Here is a 23,020-nt window from a genome sequence, read left to right on the forward strand (position 1 = left end):
GCAGTCCCACTTGTATATTGTAGGTTATATACTAGTGGGGCTGCATATTTGATAGTGGGGGCCAGCCCTGTGCCTAGTCCTGCAATTTATTCAGACAATAGGACTTTCTGATTCTGGCCATTTAACGACAGAACTAACGTGTTTGTGTCAGTTGGCAATATTTTTGTTTTGAGACTTTTAGTGCACGTTCATAAATACGAATATACATGGCTGTTGAAAAAAAAAATTGGAGAGATAAGTTTACATCGGTATTTATATACAGATTTTCGACATGTGACCTTCAGCGAGCTCTTTTCTCTGCTTAGCTAAAGCAGCATCTTGACCTTTATCAAGTGCTACGAAGGCACTTGATAAAGGTCAAAGTAAAACACGCCAAGTACTTTATTTTCACTACAAACTTTGTGGACCTGCCCTATGTATGTTAAATCAGTCATGCTTATATCACATATAGATTTAATAACGTAACTATTTCAGACGTGCACACCGAGTTCTTATTACGTCCTTACTTTGATCGTGCGCTTTAAATGCAACAGATCAGTATTAATAGCCGTTCAAAGCTTTGACGCCCCCTCATCAATTCACAATACACAAATTACTATTTAATGCGGATTTACATGTCGATATTTCCCACTGAAATGAGCTTCCAAGCATCTTTATCACAAAAAGTCGAGCATTTCTTAATACTTCCTTTAAACAGCTGGTTGGTTTGATTTTTGTTTCATATTGCCTCATTTGACATAATATTTGTTACGTTTTAAAAAAAAATTATTTTCAATTACGTTTGAAATGCATATAACAGTATGTTCACGTTTGCATTCAATTCACCGTTACTGTGCTTGAGTAAAAGCCATGAGTATTGGTATTATCGTAGTTGTCCTATTCAGCCTTTTGACTGGTAAGTTTTTTTCTCGAAACTCAAGAAATGATTTAAGCATAACAAATATGCGTTAAATTATGAAAGGCGACTATAAACTACAATATTGCGAAGACAATTTCTAATTTGTTTCAGGGACTACTATTTAAAGAGAGGGAAAGAAAATTATTGTTCCAAAACAAAACAAAACGATTTCGTTTCAGAAAAAGTGTTTATCTATTTTGAAATACTAAAACCTGAAACGAAAGTGTTTCGATTCTTGAAATACATTTGTTTACTAGCTTGACAGAAAGCTATAGTACGCAGACCATAATGGAGGATAATGTTTTTTTTACTACTGACTGCTAATTTTGGTCCTTATACAGTATAACAGCCGCGGTTCCATAGACGGCGGCTTTTAATTATAAATACCCCCCAAACATCTAACCTTAAATCCAGGATCCGCCCCTGAAACATAATAATGGCATGGAATGCAGAAGGCAATAAAAAATAAACAGCTGCGAAAAGCGCACGCACCCGTCGTCTTGTGAAAACAAAATTATAATTTTTTTTTTATAACGATGGGTTGCATAGGATGTCACGTTAAGTATATCCTGACTCTAGTTTCATAACATAAAACTACACATTTAATTATGTTTATCTTTCAGGTTTTCATCGGATTTTCTTCTTTTGTTTATAGTCAAAATGACTATAAATTATTCCGATGAAAACTTTTTCTTCTTCATCATCATCTTCATCTTCTTCTTCTTCTATGATGCCAAATTGAAGCAAAAATTCTGATTAAGTGAGCAAAGATTTTTGCAACGAAAATTTTGCATGTCAATACATAAATTGAAAATTTCAAATTCCATAAAAAAAGGTTGATAAGAGAGAGAAACAAAACTTGTTACATGTTTCCGTATTCGTGGTATAATGTTTCTTTTAAATAAACTCCTTTCGATTCTTCCTAAAAGGCATTCCATCAATAAATGTATGGGAGGGTTGTAAGGCATTTTTTTTGTGAACCAACCGCCACATACGTATTTTTTAAGGATTAATGCACCTCCTGAATTCCCCCAAATGTGAAAACACACCTTTTTTTCCAAAAAGAAACTCAGTAAAAATTCAATAACTCAAAAAAAAAAATAGTAACTAATCATCATAAAAAATTATACAAATCTTCAGATTAACTTAACTAACAATTGTGTGAAGTTTTATGCATTAATCATAAATAGTTTTTGATATACGGTGCGACATGTGAAAAAAACACCACCTTTTTACAAAAAAAGGCAATAACTCAAAAATAAAATATTGAATCATCACCAAAAAGTACTGAGATCTTTAGATTAATATAACCAACAAGTGTTTAAAGGTTTAAGCAATAATCGTGAATCGTTTCAAACTATACGAAAAACGCAATGATTTTTCATTCCGTGTTGTCAACTTTCCGTTCATTTGTGGCAACATCCCTTCAGCACAGCGCATGGATTTTTCATATCACAACTCATACGTTATGCCAGGGCTTGCCGTAAGGGTGCAGACTTTTTGTATCGCGCTAGACTTCTTACAATTAGGCTTCTGCTGGGACAGATTTATGTCGCTACAAGATTGATTGATTGATTAATTGTTGGGGTTTAACGCCCGAGCAGCAATATTTCAGCTATATTCAGGCGATGAACATGAAATGGATGATAAAATGAACATGAAATGATGATGAAGTGAAAAGAGGGATGGAACACAAGGATAACAGGGTCGACAAATTTTGATTGTCACTAGAAAAAAAGGAGGGATGGTTAGTGTCGGGCAATTTAGCCTCCTGTGGTGGAGCGCAAAGGTTCCTACTCCTATCGAATACTACAGCAGGGTTCTTTAACGTGCGAGGAACGTGGCATCTTTCCTAACACGTTGCACCACTATGGATTGCGGTCAGGTTTTCCGTATTATAGCCTGACAACCTCAGCATGTAACACGCCAGGGATACCCCATTCCACCACCTGGGGCACACATCCCAGTTGCTCTGTGGGCAGAGCGCCTAGCCCCCGGCTAGGTTTCTGAGCACTATTTAGTCGCCTTTTACGACAAGCTTAGCGCTGCTGCGGGCCTATTCTTTTGACACCCGGACCTGCACGGGGCTATAAGATTGAAGTCATCACCACAGAAGTTTCATAGTCGTCATTATTAACTCGTGGATCGTTACGGTGTATCCATCTGCACCATAAAACTTATTTGTTCAACGTGTTATAGTTTTCCTTTCATCTTTCGTCGACCCAGGACTTGACTTTTTATGAGCAACTCGGTGGGTGTTTATAGAAAAGCAGAGGACGCTTACCCTACCGATGTGGATTATTATTTTCTTTGTTCTGTGTGTGTTTTTCCTTGTTAAGTCTTTGTCCCTGGATTACATTCTTTAGATTTCCGCTAGAATCTTGGTTCCATAGATTACTCTTTTAATTGAATTTTTAATATTAAAATTGTTTTTTATGATATTAGCAATCAAATTTATAATATTAAAAAGTAATTTTAAATATAGAAAACACATATTTTTGTAATATTAGGAAGAAAAAAAATATTACAAAATTATTTTTTATATTAGAAATATTTTTAATATTAGGAATTCATTTTGTAGGATTTAAAATTATAATATTACAAATTTCTCAATTAGTAATACGGTGTATCATAAAATATCATACATTTTGTAATATTAGATAATATTTACTTTATAATATTACAAAATCAGTCACATTTTATTTTATTACAAAGTGATTTTCCAATATTAAAAAAAAATCAGTTTTTTATATTGAAAAAAAAATAATGTTTAGAAAATTTTTTTTATAAAAATGATTTTTTTTATTATCAAAAAAAAGGTTTTGTGATATCAGAAATCAAATTTGTAATATCATAAAATGAATTTGTAATATCGAAAAAAATCATTTTTGTTTTATATTAGAAAACACCTATTTTTGTCTACAGTGGCTAACTATAGTAATATAACTAATTGAATTTTTCAAAAAACATTTATCAATATTAGAAAATGGATTTTAATACTAGAAAATGATTTTGTAATATTAGAAAATGATAATGTAGTTTTCGAAAATTGTAATATTACATAATGATGATTATGTAATATCAGAAAATGAGTTTGTTAAATTGTTAAAATACCCATTTAGCCAACTTGATTCGCTCATATGGTCTTTACATAGAAACTAACACACTATCATATTTAAAAGTAATCAAGGAACCAAGGTTATAGAGATAATTAAAAGAATGTAATTCAGGGACAAAGACCAGACATAGAAAACAGACATACACAACAAAGAACATAAAGTTACTAAAATCATATAAAAGAAATGAGCAACTCGGACTCCACTAAATACTGGGAGTATGGACCAGGTGCACCGGTAGGGTAAGCGTCCTCTGCTTTTCTAGAAACACCCACCGAGTTGCTCATAAAAAGTCAAGTCGGGGGTAGACAAACGAGGAAAGGAAAACTATGACCCGTTGAATAAATTAGTTAAAAGTTAAAAACAGTGTTCGGAATGACATGGGTTGTGTCCTTATTGTATGATTAATGATGTACCGTGTTCTGAATCCTGTTGGGGAAGAATTGGGTTTGGTTTTATATACGATGTTGACATAACTTTTTGTAGGTTTAAACTGGTCTGGAGCTGGCATGCCAGTTAATGGTCAGTAGTCCATTGTTTGTTCATTTGTGTAACGTATAATCGGTTTCTTTATTTCGGTTTTCACAAGGGACAGTTCTGTAATATTTTTTCCAGAGTGGCCAAATTTAAAAGGGGGGATTGTTGTGATAACGCTTAAGTACCTTAATCCCGCCGCAGTTTTTTTTTTTCGAATGTTCCAAGTCGGGAATTTCTGGCCTCTGTCTGTATTGTTTCGTTTTCACTTTCGTTTTACTTTTATGTTGCTGGAGTATATTGGGGCGACTATTTTACTGTACCCGATGAAGCTTGGTTCATGAATATTTAACCATTTTAAAGCGAAAAGAAGAGCTATTTTGCATGGTACAAAATGTGTGATCATATTTCAAAACTAGTTCTGTAAAGATATTTAAAAAAGTATTATATCAAACTTGAAGAATATTTATTGAAGCTAGGTTAAAAGGTCAAATAATTGTAAAATAAACACTACAATTAATAATTAATTAACTTTATACAAACTTAAAATGATCTTAATATAACTTCCTTGGCGTTCCAAAATATTAAAAAAAAACTGATTCAAAGGGGAGTTATTTTTGTACCAGCATGTTGACAATGGTGGTCTATAAATCTGGGAAAATTAGGTCCGCATTGGCCAGTATGATTACCTATCGCTATGCGTGGATTTCATGTGAAAACTTATACGTAATAGTTGGTCGATGTCACAAGATGTTTGCAAACCACAGACGGAAGGTTGGTACATTTGTATTAATTTGTTGTGGTTATGGTCATAACCAGTTTGAAGGGTCAAAACAAGCATTTCACAGAATTTAAAGAATATGGATTATTATGATATTGTTGCACATTGATTTTATACCACTAATGTTGTACTATGATTTTTTTTTGGGGGGGGGTGTGTTGTTGGGGTAGATTTTAACCCTATCAGGAATTAGGGGTCAAAAAGCATTTTTCTGGTGTCCAAATGATAACTTCAGTAAAAGGGGATGAATCTCATTAAATTTGAAACACAAGGTGGCCATAAACCTAGAAGAAACTTTGGACCGATTTGGAGAATAGGACGTGCCACTTGGGAATTAAGGGTAAAAAAATGGGTCGCTTTGATTCGGGTCAAATTCTAACCATGTCTAAAAATGTCTTTTAACTATCAAACTTCAATGCAGTATCAACCTTTAATTGTTAGTCCAAACTTGCTTCAACTGTTCAGGGTTCGACCTCTGCCGTCGTTATCAACCTGTGTCATGCGAAGCATTTCATTCGTGTATTTTGTACCGTTTTGTATTGGTTTAACCCGTCAGTAAATGTGTCTAATAATAAATTTTGTCTATTCTACATTTTTTTTAGAAACTAATTAGGGCTTCAAACGTAAAATTGCATTTTGAAAAGAAAACTACAAAGATATTTCAAATATGCAAGCTCTCATTACAAGAGTTAAATGTACCAACTTCAAGAAATGCGACAACTCAGCAAAAAATACACTTAGATTACAACAAATGAACTTAAAAAAAAAAAGCAAAAAAATATTGGTTGATGAAGCCGAATAAATCCCTGCAAAAAAAATCGTCAAAATCGATACTCATGTCCAAACCGAACGACCACCACTAAATATTACTTATGAAAAAGGGTCGTGTTACCTCCTACAGCTGTGCAACTTGTTTACTAGTTAGTGGATACATTAACTCGTCGACATAATGTATGGTCAATTAGGTATAAGCTAGAATTACATAATGCGGTGACAAGACCTCTGAGAAACTTAGTCGATGAAGGCAAAGCGAATTGACACCAGGAAATATTAAGTAAAGCCTTACGTATTTGTAATCTGAGTGGCAACTAGTCCACATATAGTCAATAGTCAGCCGAACGAGTCAAACTGATAAAATGCATTCGAGTGGCATTTTAATTTCTTTTATAGTTTTCTCATCAGGTAGGATTTATGCATTCCTTTATTTTCAATCGGACTGTCAATCGGTTTTTCCCGTAAAAAAAAACGAGTGATGTTCCAATTTACCTCATTTGGTAAAAATTGTGTTTCTTGGTGTAACCGCAGAAACTAATTTAACTAAAACGGATAATCTTAACAATTACTGAGTTCAATATAAAAAATGTAATTGGTAGGTGATACAATATTGTGCATAAAACTGAAAATGTACAAAAAGTTGGAATCTTTAATGGCACTGGAGATGTAAATCATTATCTTCTTTAACTATTGGCATTTTGTCACTTGACATCTTTGTGATGTTCAGAAAAATCTCATTTAGCTCTATACATTAAAATATCCAAAAGGCATATGCTATTATAGCAATAACAACTCCGTCTTGTTTTTTTTTTACGGATTTCTACACGGTTGGAAAAAAAACTACTTGATATGGACGTTTGTATTTCATTTGGGCAAATTGGAAAACGTTGGCGGAAAAAGAATGACTCCTCTCCTACTTTATCTTGGCTTTGGACAAGCAGGCAACGCCTGGCGTAGTAAATAATTGTAAAATTTAAAATTTACAAAAATATATATACAAAAGTACTGACTTTTTATGTTGAAATCTTAGACAAATCTTGAAACCTGCCCTCATGCGAACTGTCGGTTTTTTCTCTGTATCTTTCTTAATCATGCTACCCTCCCCCTCCCATGTAACCGGCAGCAGTCAATAGCAGACTCTGAATACACTTCCTCGCGGTTATAACATCGCACGCTCGAGTCCGTACTTAAGACCATTCATTAAAAATTTCCTAAAAGAATCCCTTATACCACGATCAAGTGAAATATCGCATTAGTTATCTAGATTAACTTTTTATAAGGTATAATTGGGTATTAATATGGTCCCTATACTACCATCTTAGACAAATTTTTTTATGGTGGTATGAGGCTTCCCTTTGTGATATTTTCATTAAATGGACCCAGACACTAGCAAAAAAATAAGATTTTAAACAAATTAACAAATGTAATGGTTCTCGAGAAAAAAGGGGGTGGTCGAAACCGTCCGTGCCCCAAGTGCCTGTGATGAAATAGGATTTTATCATGTTGACTACATTGTGTATGTAGATCGTGTATGACTCATGTGTGCACGTTTTGGTCGTGTATTAGATATATTGCTTTGTGGGCTTTTGTTTAACCACGAATTATTAGGACTAACAACCCTTTTTTCAGTATTTGGGTACCATGGATGTAAATGTCCTCATCATGCTAAGTATCGGACATTTGATGGCTCGTGTAATAACCTGAACCATCCGAATTGGGGAAAATCTGATACGCTTCAAAGACGGTTCACTGATTGGAGAGGAAAACCAATGGTGGACTTCGCCGACGGTAAAAAAAACTTGTTTTAAGGACTTTCGTGATGCCGCCCGTCTTTTGTCATAACTAAGATCAGTCTTTGAGTATGCCCAATAAACACTTTTGTGATCAGATCATTTTTTTTACTTCACCTCAAGCCCTACCTCACCCGAGTCATGATATGACACATGCTTATCGACTAACCCATAGTTAATACAAAATGGTCTTCTGCATTAAAAATATATATTTTGGTACCTCCCACAGAAAGTTGCCAACAGTTATAAACTGTAATAATTTCTACATTAAATTGGTTATATAAGACCTTAAGAACTTACGTAAATCATCAACCTTCAACGAGAAATAAGGATTTGCTACACAATACAAGTTTTATTGCATGATTGTTTAACGCACGTTGTAAACATATTTTCAGAGATTTGGTTTTGTACCAATTATCGGACAGTATATACAGCCAATGGTCCTTTGCTTTATATTATTTCAATGTGCGATCGTTGATCCCAGAGCCTTCCCGAGATAGTGGCTTGCCTCATCGCAATGCCTTTACAGTCAGTATATAGTCGTGCTTTCCAGCTGCCGGTATTAATATATTAAAGAAAAATAATTTTAAAAACTTCTCTTGAATTTCAAAAATATAGTCATGAGGACAAAACCGTACATTAATAACTATGTACGAATATTTGAAACAATTCCATTCCAGGAAAAGGTTTACCAAGAGGATATCCGGATAAACTACCGGATCCTCGGCGAGTTTCAAATGTCTTGAGCAAAACTACTGGGCATAACAAAGAAGACGTCTACCGTACTGGTCAGCATATGGCATTTGGTCAACTGCTGACACATGATATTTTACAGACCGTCCTGCATTCAGGTATATATGAACGAAGTTGTTAAAAGGTAATCTATGCACCGAGTTTGATTTGTTACCAATGAGACATATCATAATTCTCATTTTTACTGTCGACAGTTGTTCATTAATTTCGCACATTCAACAGACAGTGCCTTTTAAGGGACAAGAATTTCAATAAAAAGCTTAAATCTTGTTATATTGCAACTAGCAGAATTCTCTTTTTATATGACATTGGGATAATTTACTGATTTCAACATAAATTTCCTTTCTTTTTTTGCAATTAGATAAATATAATTGTTGCCTCCGTTGAAGCAATCAATTGTAAAATGCATCGTCTGGAAAAAGTAAAAGTAAAAAAAAAACTGTCCACAGTAGCAATGAAATTTACTTATAACTCCTTGTTGACATTGTGATGTATCTAGTTAAATGAGTGCTGACTATAGGTTTTACATGCGCGTTTGTTATTAAGGTAAAAGATGTATGGCAAGCCCAAGTGGACAAAAATGAATATTTTCTAATACAAAAAAATGATTTTTTAATATTACAAATTCATTTTCTAATATTACAAATTAGATTTCTTATATCACAAAACACTTTATTATTAAAAAAATCATTTTTAATATTAAAAATTTAGTTGAATTTCTGATATTTAAAAAAAAGATTTTTTAATATTAGAAATTAATTTTCTAATATTATAAATTAATTTTCTAATATTAGAAAATGGATTTGTCGTATTCAATTACGATTTTTTAATATTAGAAAATCATTTTGTAATATTAAAAAATGTGACTGATTTTGCAATACTGCAAAGGAAATTTTTAATATTACAAATGCATTTTCTAATATTACAATTCACTTTCTAATGTGTGATATTTCATAATATTACTAAATCAGGAATTTATAATATTGGAAAATGAATTTTTAATATTACAAAATGAATTTTTAATATTACAAAATTAATTTCTGATTTTAAAAAATCTTTTCTAATATTAAAAAAATTATTTTGTAATATGAAAAATTCATTTTCTAATATTACAAAATATTGATTTTGTCCTCTTTGGCTTGCCATAAAGATGCTAAATAATGGCGTTTAAACGCTTGTGATAGTATTTGACGATTGTCATTAGTTGTACTGATTATATCACATTCGATACGTTGGTCCAACATATTTTACGTGTATGAAAGAGACAATTAAAAAGTTTAAGTCAGTGGACGCTCACCAAAATAGCACACGTTGTCCGCCCTCCTAGTTCTATAACATAAAACCACGCATTTTATGTTTATCTTTCATGTTTTCATCGGATATTTTCATTTTTTGTTTATAGTCAAAATGCGAGATATCCGATGAAAACATGAAAGATTAACATAAAATGCGAGGTTTTTTGTTACAGAACTATCCGCCCATCGTACCTGCAGACTTCGTCTGCTCGCCGTATCGGCCCATTTCTTCCGCTCATCATATTGGCCCACCTCTTTAGCTCTCACGTAAATCCTTCATATGTTGATCCAAGTTCATTCAAATGATTTTTTGTGTGTCTGTTTATAGCTGCGGAATGTTGTTTGATATATCCGTCATAGTTCTGGTGATTATATATCTTTCTTTTGGCTCCAGAAATTAAGAGATCTTACATTCATAAAACTGGAGATCATATTCGTGAATTTTAAAAGATATTATTTCTGTTTTCAGCTGATTGCTGCCAGTATCCAAATTTTGATAAGTATGATTATTATCAAATATGCTTAACAAAATGTATGGCAAGCCAAAGTGGAAAAAAAATCAATATTTTGTAATATTAGAAAATGAATTTCTAATATTACAAAATCATTTTATTTTAATATTAGAAAAGATTTTTTAGTATTAGAAATTTATTTTGTAATATTACAAATTCCCGATTTAGTAATATTATAAAACATAAAAAAAAATGAATATGTAATATTAGAAAATGAATTTGTAATATTAAAAAATCACTTTGCTATACTGCAAAATCAGTCACATTTTTTAATATTACAAAATGATTTTCTAATATTAAAAAAGTGATATTTCAATATTAAAAAAAAATGATATTTCAATATTAAAAAAAAATGATATTTCAATATTAAAAAAAAATGATATTTCAATATTACAAATTCATTTTCTAATACTAGAAAATCAATTTCTAATATTAAAAAGTCGTTTTTTAATATTAGAAATTCAATGGAATTTTTAATATTAAAAAAAGGTTTTGTGATATTAGAAATCTAATTTGTAATATTAGAAAATGAATTTGTAATATTGAAAAATCATTTTTTTAATATTAGAAAACATACTTTTTAATATCACAAAATCTTTTTAATATTAGGAAATATTTTTTAATATCAAAAATTCATTTTCTAATATTAAAAATTCCTAATTTAGTAATATTATAAAACATCACCCATTTTGTAATATTACAAATTGAATTTGTAATATTAGAAAATGAATTTGTAATATTAGAAAATCACGTTGCAATTTTGCAAAATCAGTCAAATTTTTTAATATTACAAAATGATTTTCTAATATTAAAAAATTACGACAAATCCATTTTCTAATATTGGAAAATCAATTTCTAATATTAAAAAATTGCTTTTTAATATTAGAAATTCAATTGAATTTTTAATATTAAAAAATGATTTTTTTCATATTAAAAAATGATTTTTTTCATATTAAAAAAGTATTTTGTGATATAAGAAATCTAATTTATAATGTTATAAAATGAATTTGTAATATTAAAAAATCATTTTTATAATATTAGAAAATACTCATTTTTGTCCACTTTAGCTTCTCATAAAAATGATTCGATTAAGATATATTATTTAAAATGTGCTAACATTGTTCACCCCACAAACAGAAAATTCGGATTGATTGAAAGCAGAAAATAAAGTTAATTTCCAAAGTATTTTCTTTGAAGGCAACACGAAGATTTTTAAAGCTGATTTACTAACTGAAACTTATTTCACGAAACTATGACGAAAAATACTGTACTAAAGTTGGCTATGACCTGTAAGGCTCCTTAAAATAATAATGAAATAATAATGATCTTTTTCACTATTTTAATGATGATTGGTTTTACTTTTCACTCGAAGTCAAGATGTCTGTTATCCATTTAACATTCCAAAACATGATGATGTATTCCAAGCTGGGTGCAAAAGTTTTGCTAGAGCAAGAAGAGCGACCAAAGGAAAGCTTCCAGGTAACATCTGGAAACCGGATTTTGCATTTACATACTGTTTAAAGTAAATCGTACCTATTACACTGTGCTTTTTTTTTTCAGTCTTCTTGCAAATAAATAAAGAAGTATGTATTTTCAATTAGCTTACAGGGTTATATATGATGGATAAACATTATTTTTAAATTATTTCAAAAAGATGAGTTTAATATTAAACTACACGTCGTTAAATTACGAACATTTTTTTTTTAAAAAGACTATTTTGGGGGAATTAGTAGAGGGGAAATGTTCAACAGAAATGTAATGGGTATTTTAGTTTTAGTTTTAACACGCAAGAAGGTCGGTTAACCCCATCTTTATTTTAAAGGAAATGATGGAAAATAAATTAAACAAGTAGTATTCTTTTAAGTTTAAAAAAAAATACCGACTGTTTTTTTGTTTTTTTTTTTTGTTTTTTTTTGTTTTTTAATTTTTCTCGTAATAAAAAAATCCTTAATTCATAATCTATATAAAGTCCTAGAAAGGCTCTTTTAGGCGTTTACAGTGACTTATGTTTTTATCATAAAATTCTAAAGTAAATACATCCAACATCAAATGGACGAAAATACACTAAATTTAATCCTTTTTTTTTTTTTTTTTTTTTTTTTTCGTGTGTGTGTGTGTGTGTGTGTGTAATTGATAAATGTATTGTTCACCGTTGTACATGTACGTCATTTGGATCATACTGTTCAAAACGTATAAATTTAATACCTTTTTTTCCTCAACAGATTACAGAGAAAATGTGAATCGTTTAAGCTCTTTCATAGACGCTACTTTCCTTTATGGCGATGATTTAGAAACCGCGAATTATTTAAGAGTACCAAATAGCTGTAAGTATGCATACAAGTTGTATTCCTGAATGTAAATTGCTATATCAATCGGAAATATCCGGCTATTTCCTCTATCCGACCGTCTACAATATACTATAGAGTAAATGTCCAATCAAATTTACATATCGGTGAGGTCACTTCTTATGAACTTCGCATATACTATAGTAGAAATGCAGAAGAGGTGACGTCCAAGCAACTTCGCATATCGATAATGTCACTTCTCACCAATTTTGCATATACTATAGTAGAAATGCAAGAGAGGTGACGTCCAAGCAACTTCGTATATCGAAGTAAGGTCATTTCTTAACAACCTTGCATACATTCTGCTCTGATACAAACTATAAATATGTTGTGAAGGAAAAAACGTAGGAAGTGGATCTGCAGGTGAAAATCGGCTTTATTATGTCGTGCAAATGAGATAAGTATGGAACGCCGCAACTGTCTTTTGTTGATGGTTTCTATATACGCAGTGCATTTCTCGTTATACACAGTACATTTTATGGTATACAGTGTATTTCACATTATACGTGGCCGTGGACTCATTATACGCGTTGCATATAACATTATGTGCAGTATAATTGTCATTATACGTGGTGCGTTTTTCATTATATGCAGTACAAAATTGGGTATACGCAATTATATTAGAAATTGTACTGCGTGTAACATGAAATGTACAGCGTAAATTGCAAAATGCACTGCGTATAACGATATATGTAACACGTCTAATGTAAAAAGTACTGCGTATACCCAGTTTTGTACTGCATATAATGAAAAACGCACCATGTATAATGACAGTTATACTGCACATAAAGTTATATGCACCGCGTATGATGAGTCCACGACCACGTATAATGTGAAATACACTATGTATACCATAAAATGTACTGTGTATAACGAGAAATGCACTGCGTATATAGAAAACCATCAACAAAAGACAGTTGCGGCGTTCCATAGATAAGAATTCAACTCCGCATACCGTTCAACTATGCATACCATTCAACTCTGCATACCATTCAACTCTGCATACCAACCTACTATAGTATGTGGGCTATGGCACCCCAATACACCCTCACTCATCAACCAAAATATTATTTTCAGCTATCCTAATACCTCCCATTTACGCATCATTTTGTGGCAAAAAAATAAACTGAAGCATTTTCGCATCGTTTGGCTATGTTTATACCTCGTTGGGGCAAAAATCAATTTTATATGTTTTTTTTTTCATTCTTCGGACTTCTATTTTCTACAAAATGAATTAAAAATGACATATATAGGTATCAACATGTAGCCCGATGTCTCAGCTTTACAAAGGTGCACAGAAAGTTGCGGTAAAACAACGCGTTATGGAGTAAAATGAAAAAAAAATGTACCATACCTCACTGAAAAATCGCTTAAATTGAAATATCTTTCAATGTCAAAATCCCTAGAGTATTTTTGCTTCTGTAAAAAAATGACTTATAGATGATGTAATAATAGGATAATTAATTGGAAAGAGCGAATAACCAAAATATGATCGGGAGTGCCGAAGAACGCCTAGATTTAACGAGTGTGTGGAACATGTTCTTGGCACGAGTGATCATATTTTGGTTATTCACAATAACCAATTGATTATCCTATTTATCATATAGATTTCTTCCATTATTGATTACATTCAACATAAATCTAAAATTTTGTGAACTGCCGATTGATATTCGTGCTGTTGCGTTTTGGCGGGAGAAAGCGCGAGAGTGAAATTACCGAATTTATTTCACAGTGTGAATTATCGAAAAAAATTACACTGGGGAACATTCGGTAAATCACTGCTATCTATATAATAATTAGTCGTTAGTTGCTCACCGATGTTTTACTTCCAAAGGTACGGAAGTGTATTAGGGCCATCCTTTTCTATTTTTTTAAATTGTCGACTTTAATCTTCAACTATCAATTTTAATGTTTGAATTATCAACATTTTTCTTGGAATTATCAACTTTAATCTTGGGATTTCCAAGAAATTAAAAAAAAAGGATGGCCCTAATACGCTTCCGTACAAAGGTAAAACAATCTCAAAAGAAATCAATATGTCAACCGTTTGAAGTTTCAATGCTAACATACTTATTGTTCCTTATTGATAAAAAATATACCTCAATCTAATTAGTTGCGAATGATGTGTACGGCTCTGCTACACGCGGAGCCAGAGATTTTGAAAAGAGCTTCCAGGAAAGGGCTACATTTATATTTCTACTTTTTTATTAGATGTTAGAATTATAAGAATAAGTAAATAACAATATACATTTGTACTACAAAATAAGTTTTACATTGTATTTTTATAAAAAAAAATATGACGTGTTTTTAGATTTAATGAAGACCGACCATTATGATTTGCTCCCAACAATTGATGGAGGGTCGTGTTTCAAAAAAGCAAAGACAGACAGATGTCCATATGCCGGTTTGTAAAAGGGTTATTAATTATTTTTTTTTTATTTTAATTACTTTTCTTTCAATTTCATATGAATGCACGTTTGATGAATGGTGCGATAGGATGTTGTATGTTTCCCCTTATATTTTCAATGGAGACGTCAATCATAACAATTTATCGATGACATATTACTTTTTAAGCGTATGATTAGTGTTTGTAAGAATCAGGAAAAATGGGAGAAAATCAGAAACATGCATGTCAAAACCCCACCGATCTGACAATAAAATATCACCCAAGGATGCTTTCTCTTTCTGAAAAGACCATTATTTGATCTCTGCATCGTTGCAATTGCTCAGAAATTTTACAATAGAATCTTAGAAAAATGAGGTTTCTGACAGAGTTGTCTACCCTTGAAATGTTCATTTTTCAGTTTATTTCAATGAAATTGTGACTCAATTGTCCAACATGATATGGAAATTCTTGTCTTTTTCTTGATATCAATGGTGCAAACAGAGGCGGATTCATGCGGGGGCGTGCGCCCCCACCCTAAAACTTGCAAAGCATGGATTGTCAGGGGTACATTAGGCGGTTTTGGATTGAAACTTTAATTTCTCACTAATATTACAATAAAAGATATCTACATTACACCCACTCTAGAAGAATATTTCAAAAATTTAACCTCAACAAATCTTTCGCCTCGCTCGGCTCGGCGAATTTTAACTGTGCACCCACTAATCTAAAATCCTGGATCCACCCCTGGCAAGTGGTCAAATTACACTGTCAAAATGATAATTTTTCGCATACCATATTTCACCTACTGCCTAATTCTGACAATGACTGACACTTAAGTGATAAATTAAATTATCATATATGGAATATACTTACATTTTTTTTTGTTTGACACAGTATTAAAGAAAAATAAATAGCTATACAAAGCTTTAACTTACTATATGCTTGGCCTGAAATAATTATGCCTTAACTGAATTGGATTTATGCCTAGTCTGAAATAAGGATAAGAAGGACTAATGAAGGCTATGTATAAGTTGCGGCTAGACAAAACTATTTTACGCTAACCATAACTCTAATTACGGCAAGGCTGAAGTGAAGACTAGGCATATTTCAGTTCAGACTATTTCTTTTTGATGCTTATAACGCGTCATATTTTTGTTTTTATAGGAGACCAGAGAGTAACAGAAGCACCAAATCTAGGCCTTAACCATCTGTTGTTCGTCAGGGAGCATAATCGCCTAGCAAACTTACTAAAAGAGTTAAACCCATATTGGAATAACGAAAAAGTTTACCAGGAAACCCGGCGTATCATCATTGCGCAAGTCCAGCATATCACTTACAACCACTTTCTGCCGTCTGTTGTCTTACCTCACACTATGCTTGCCTATCACTTATACTCCTTATCGACTGGTTACAGTAACGTGTACGATGATAAAATTGACATGTCAATTCGGAACGGGTTCGGAACCGCACCACTGCGATACGGACACTCCCAAGTAATGGCAACAATTTCAGAATTGAAAAGAGATTTTCAAACTTTGACAGAGCACAAAATGGAGGACAATCTGATGAGTCCTCATTTGTACCAGAGAAATCATGGGATGGGCGTGGTGGAAGATATGGCCAGATGGCTAGTTACAAAACCGGCTTTAAAGATTGATCAGTAATTAATATTTATATTCCCTATTTCCAAAGCCTTTCTATAGAGGCTTGCTTAAAATATGTGCTGCTCGACAAGTACAAGAACACGTCGGAGAAAGGCCCTGTGACCCACTTTTTATATCTACCTTTTTGTGTAGATATAAAAGGATAGATGTTATTGAATTATCCTGTGTCATATAAAACCTCGTAAAAAACGGAAATCGATAAAATCTGAATCGCTGCATGTGGCTCAATGTGTAATTTCCCGGGCCCGGTTGTCCAACCTGTCGTTAACTTAACATGAACGTTACTTATAACGTGTCAATAAAATGATAACGAAACGTTACTAAACGAGTGCGTTAAATGCTGTTGTTCAACACTATTTAACGATAACACTATACAATACCGTTAGCAACAATTAACAGGTGTAATTCCGATAAACGACCATAGAACAAAATTCCGTGTGTTCATTCAGACTGGTATAAACTTCTAACTAACTATCCACCATAGCGCTTTCTTCAATTCTGTTTTAAATAGGGTTATTATTTCCATCAAGTTTTCATTCTCTGGTTCTGCTAAAGTCAAAATCTAGGACATTACTTGTCAAGATAATTTTAGTCAAGATATTATTATAAGAATAAATTATAATGTTCCTGAAAACTTTGCAAAATGCCACTCTGTACAGTATTCTACATATATGCACGTTTCCTTCCGATGTTTCTAGAAAAGCAGAGGACGCTTACCCTACCGGTAGACCTGGTCCACGCTCCCACTTTTTAGTGGAGTCCCAGTTGCTCATTTGATGTTGTTACTTTGTATGTATTATTTTAGTTACTTTATGTTCTTTGTTGAGTGACTTTAGCTGAACTTTAATTAAGACTGAGTTAGTGGTACAAATGTACTTGGTTTTTACACGCTTATATGATTATTTTATTTCTTCCTACACAGACTGAAATGCTATTTGTAATGTCTAGTCATTTCATACCATTAGTTACTCAGTCGTGTTTGACTTAAAGAGTCAATGACTTTCACAAACATCTTTTATTTTACGATTCATTAGCAAACACTTAAAGCTCCTTAAGTACCACTCTGTGTTAGAACTAGGCAATGAGTAGCACATTATTGTTCTCAATTTCATCATTTTTGCCTCAAAGATATTTAACACATCTAGAAAACAGCTAAAAAGCTATTTAAATTCTTCCTGAAGCACCTGTGACTTCGATATTTGACCGCTAATATAGGAACGAAGTGTGGGGAATTTTTCAAACCATTTACCATAGTGCATTTCAACTAAATTTATCGTATCAATAATTTATGAGGTATAATATATAAATATATATATATATATATATATATGTGTAAACTTGGATTAATAAAATATCTGCGTTTTTTCTTCATGTGCCACACCATACACGTTTTCCATGATTCTTAGATGGTTAAGTATTTAAATTGAATTCCGGAAGTTGCTGTCGAATTTCAAATCCAAAAGATTTGGTTTTTTGTTTGTTTGTTTGTTTTTGATCGATTTTCTGATAAGCGACAGCGTTTGCTTATGTGAGTTAAAATTAATGTGATAAAACGGGCTTCTAAACTAAAAACTAAATTGATGTAGACACATTTGGATTGATACCCTTTTCAATATAATATTGTTACGTTCAATAGACACGTGCTTTTTGCTCGTATAATAGCTGACTAATTTCTTGAAGGTTTATACCCTCTGTAATACTAATATCTGATTATATTCCTGCTTTGCGTGAGGTTTATATAGCGATCATGCTGTCCGCTCGTCCGTCCGCAACTTCTCTGGAACAGTTGAATGGAATTCGATGAAAATGTATACATTCTCTATCAGAAGATAGTATTTTGTATTTTCATCTGCATGATTTATTTATTTTTTTTTTGTTCTTTGATGCAAATCATGTATCATGTCATTTGTAGACCAAGGGGGACCATCTCCTTATCCGCAATTCATCTTGCACTGCTGAATGGAATTCGGTTGAACGCATACACTTTTCGACAGATAATGCATTGTGTACCTCTTATTTTGCATTTTGGTTCAAAACTGATGCATGGACTTTTTCAATTCTCTGCCAAAAATGGAGCATACTCCTCTGAAATCGCTGAATAGAATTCAGTGCAATTTGCAAACTTTTTTTCACAAGATGCTGACATTGTGTACGGACTTTCTGTATGGATTTTAGGGAAGGAAAACGGGAATATCACCTACTGAGCCTTGCTCTCAGTTCTTCTAGTTTCGTTTATTTTTCAGCGAATTTGTGGATTCGATACGCGACAAACTATTCTACCTGTCACAACCACCTGGAAACGATTTAGTTTCCCTCAACATACAGCGTGGAAGGGACCAAGGTACTCCGAGCTACAACAAATGGAGGGAGTTCTGTGGCTTACGGAACTATACAACATTCAGCGAGTTTGGTTATTTGGGATATAAACTTGCTAGACTATATAAGTATGTTCTTCTATTTTAGTGTTTCTATTTTATTTATAATGTAATAAATTAATTTGAGATAAATACTGTAATCGGATTGGTTAAAATGATTTTGTTATATCTCAATGGATAAAAAAATATTGACATGCCCATATTCAGTCGAATTCAGATCTACTTTTCTCATGTTTAAAGATAAAAATATGTTTCAAAATTAATTTATAAGAATTGGCAATAGTAAAAATTTTTGTCTATTGAAAAATATTAATTATTGCCAATTCTTAAAATATTATTTTATTTTGTTTGATAGTTGTGTGTGTTTCCCCGTTAATGAAAATGTTTTGGCACTAACTATATTAGTGCATACAAGAAATAAGTGTTAACTGAACCACTTCATGGCCATGCTATACTACGAGTCTAAAAAGAGGTCTAAGCATATTTACTTATTACTAAAATTAAAATAGTGAAACTTGCTGTGGGATTGAACAGCGGGAAATTGAAGATCTCTTCAAGATAATTTTATCAAATATTGTCCATGGTAGAGCAAAACAAAATTGGTACTTTGAATTTCAGCACTGTCGATGATATAGACTTCTATGTTGGGGGACTATTAGAAAAAGGGGAAAAAGGTAGCGTTGGGCCAACATTTTCATGCGTGATTGGTCTGCAGTTCTACCTTCTAAAGATTGGAGACAGATTTTGGTATGAATCTGGAGACAAAGATTTTGCCTTCAGCTTGGGTAAGTTTTGTTGAACAGGGTCAATATGCTCTAAGTGTCATAGATATACAAAAACCTTATTACACAAATACCATGATATAATACAAAGCCAATGGTTCAGACTTAAGTGGATTTTAACATAACAATTCCTGGACATTTTCAAAATGCGTACATAACACAATAGCCTGGTTGTTGAAAGGGAACAACCATTTGACTTTTAAATTGATTGAGGGGGTGTGGGCTAGGATCAAATTGTCTTTCCTGCCTTTTTATTTTGAGAAAATTAAATCACCTGGCTGTAGGCCCAGTGAGCTATTGCCGTCACTTGGTGTCCTCTGAAACTACTGAATGGGTTTGGATGAAACTTAGCATGATTGTTTTTAGGGTATCCTGCATAAAATGACCGTTTCAATTTTTGATTCGTCGAAAAATTATGGCCGCCTTTACAAAATATAGAACATAGTGTCAGACAGCAGTTTTTCTCATATATAAAATGTATCTCCAAAATCGTTAGGTTTAACCTGACATAGATAAATTTTTTCAGCATTATGAGATCTATTTATGGTCAAATTACAGTGAAAATTTATCACCCATGTTGGAATTATTGCCCTTTCTGGACGTTTCTTTGCTGTTTTTAATGTTATTACTGTAAAAAATATTCTCCTCGGAAACTACCGCACAGATTGAATGAAAGTAGGTATTCAATATTTTTTTAAGATATCCTGCACAAAATGAGTGTTTGGATTTTTGTTCCGTGAAAAAAAACATGGCCGCTGTTACTAAAATAGAACATAAGTGTCAAAATAAAGTTTTTTTTGCAAATAACTCAAAAACCGTTGAATTTAGCAAAATTCTGATGGTGGATTTTATTGTTCATCAGAAGACAGACCTAAACCAAAATTTCCAAAAATGATCTGTCGCAAGATGTAGGAGTTATGGCACCTGAAACAGATCTTTTTGTCGTACTTTGAAACCATGCGGCAAAATATAATGAAATTTGCCATGGTATCCTGGACAAACTGATCGTTTAAAATTTTTCATCAAAAAAACGTGGCGGTAATTGCTAAAAACAGAACATAGGGGTCAAAACGCTTATTTTACTATTTTTTCCCTCAACGTTAGAAGAATAAGAAAGATGAAAGCTACTCATGATATACTGCGTTAATTGGTAGTATTGAATTTTTATAGGCGGCCATTTTCAAAACGGCTGCCATTTCGCGCGACCATTTTCACCAGTTGCTCGTATTCCAATGATTTTTGGTTTCATGAGGAAACATTGTGTTCTAAGTTGAATGGTGATGACGAAAGTTTGTACTTGACGGCCATTTTCCCGCCATTTTTTATATTTGCTTTGATTTCAACTATATTTTGTTTCGATAGCAAACATGGTCTCCTGACTTGAATGTCGATGATTAAAATGTTGTATAGCCATGGTTTAACTTCATTTCATGTTCTTTTCAGCAAATGTATACTGGGGTAATGCCCCTCAGACCCGGTGAAATAAGAGGAAAAGGGGGGTGCCCATTTTTTTTCAAAAGTTCTAAAACCCTTTGAAGGCATTTCCAACAATTTACAGTGCCTTAAGTACTCAGTTAAACTTACAGCATTCATTAATATATACCTTTTTCATCATATTTTTGTCAAGCATTGTAAGAAAACAGGATACCTTTACATACTTAGTTAATAGGGTTTGCCAGGTGGGCGATTCAACCTCGGGCTTGTTTTCTAATGGGCGACTCTGGTTTCTTTTCTTGAAAATTTCAATCCTGCCTTATTATTTAAAATTTGATCCTATCCCCCACCCCCCCCCCCAAAAAAAAAAAAAAAAAATCAAATGGTAGTTTCATAATAAAAATGGATTAGGGTATCGATTTGAACAAACTAGAACATTGTTTTCTATCATTTCAGATCAACTAAATTCTATCAAAGGTTATACTACTCTGGCGAAAATGTTTTGCATAAATTTTGGTTTGAAAAAGATTCAGAAGGACGTGTTCACAATACCATCAGAAGATAAGTTAGTAAAACATATCAAATTGTATTGAAGCAACAATGACACATACATTTTCATACAGGTGCTTCACAAATTACAGAAAACTAAAATAAAAAAAAACCCTTAGTCCGGCGAGAACCTCGTAGCATTGACCGGTAGGGTAGGTGCGTCGTCTGGTTTTCTATCATATAAATTTGGAGAGAGCAACTATGCCAATATTTACTTTTTAAAATGCTATATAATTTATTGTAAAGAATTGTTGAACAAACGATAATGGTTTAAAGACACAGACACAAATATTTGAATGATACCAGCTATAATAAAAATCTATCAAATAATAATGACTAAATATATAAACAATATTTAACATTTTATTTCTCGGAACACGTGCTTATAAATTTGTCTGTTTTTCAGTCCCCTTGTTGATTGTGATGACATTCCTGACATAGACTTACGTTTGTGGAAAGATGCATAAAAATTTGGGTAGTTGCCCTGATCTATTTATGAAGTTGTACTTGTGTTACATCATCTGCTGGTTTTACTTAAATAATAAACAGGTGCTGAAAGAAGAAGTTGTAATAATGACTTTTGCCAATCATCAACTCTCTCTCAAGTCCATTTTGTTCGTCGGAAATAATTTTTATATGCCAGTCTACAGTGCCTGATTATAGGGGTTGCGAACATGTTTAAGAGCTCCAGTGAATTCCAATATAATCAACCAAAATGTTTCAGAATGAGGGATACTTAAATCTGTTTATGATATGTTTAAATGGGACGTATTATGGTATTCTGTGTTCGTCCGTCCGTCCATTGTTTACACTTCGATCTATGATACTTTCAGCAGAATTCTTCGTGAGCTTCCTTGGTTTTTTTTTCTATTTTTTTTTTTTTTTGAATTCCCGATTTTCATTTTCCGAATTATTGGAGTTTTTATTTTGAATTCTTGGTTTAGCAAAAACATGAAGACAGATTCTAACCAACACATACATTCCGCCTATCAAGATACAAGAAAACCAATACTGATAAAAATTACTAATTGACAGTACTAATTGTATTTAGAATTACCTCAATAGTAGAGAAAGAATAAAACTGAAAAAATC

The 23,020-nt window shown here is 32.5% G+C and overlaps 1 protein-coding gene across 3 annotated transcripts; it reads left to right on the forward strand.

Moving 5' to 3' along the window:
* Positions 1-791: 791 nt before the first annotated feature.
* LOC148612170 (peroxidase-like protein) lies at positions 792-22,492 on the forward strand. 3 transcript variants are annotated; one of them, XM_088593376.1, is made up of 12 exons: positions 792-895; positions 7,673-7,831; positions 8,514-8,684; positions 10,351-10,381; positions 11,766-11,872; positions 12,616-12,717; positions 15,050-15,142; positions 16,289-16,784; positions 19,032-19,232; positions 19,782-19,948; positions 21,836-21,944; positions 22,335-22,492. In XM_088593376.1, the coding sequence occupies exons 1-12, from the start codon at positions 850-852 to the stop codon at positions 22,393-22,395; spliced, it is 1,743 nt and encodes a 580-aa protein (XP_088449502.1). In that variant the 5' UTR covers positions 792-849; the 3' UTR covers positions 22,396-22,492. The 3 variants fall into 3 exon arrangements, with proteins under 3 accessions (XP_088449502.1, XP_088449504.1, XP_088449503.1); XM_088593377.1 differs by lacking the exon at positions 792-895 and adding an exon at positions 6,305-6,451; XM_088593378.1 differs by lacking the exon at positions 7,673-7,831 and having other exon boundaries at positions 795-895.
* Positions 22,493-23,020: the final 528 nt, after the last annotated feature.

The sequence above is a fragment of the Perna viridis genome, chromosome 7, assembly GCF_037379345.1.
Source record: "Perna viridis isolate PV_CMFRI_1.1 ecotype Kerala chromosome 7, ASM3737934v1, whole genome shotgun sequence".
Classification (NCBI taxonomy): Eukaryota; Metazoa; Mollusca; class Bivalvia; order Mytilida; family Mytilidae; genus Perna; species Perna viridis.

Bases quoted from the DNA above. Each gene is read 5' to 3' on its own strand.
- LOC148612170 (XM_088593376.1), top strand. From the start codon at position 850: ATGAGTATTGGTATTATCGTAGTTGTCCTATTCAGCCTTTTGACTG. The intron at 15,143-16,288 runs GTTTGTAAAAGG...TTGTTTTTATAG, and splicing joins AGACAGATGTCCATATGCCG to GAGACCAGAGAGTAACAGAA. The intron at 16,785-19,031 runs GTAATTAATATT...TTTATTTTTCAG, and splicing joins CCGGCTTTAAAGATTGATCA to CGAATTTGTGGATTCGATAC.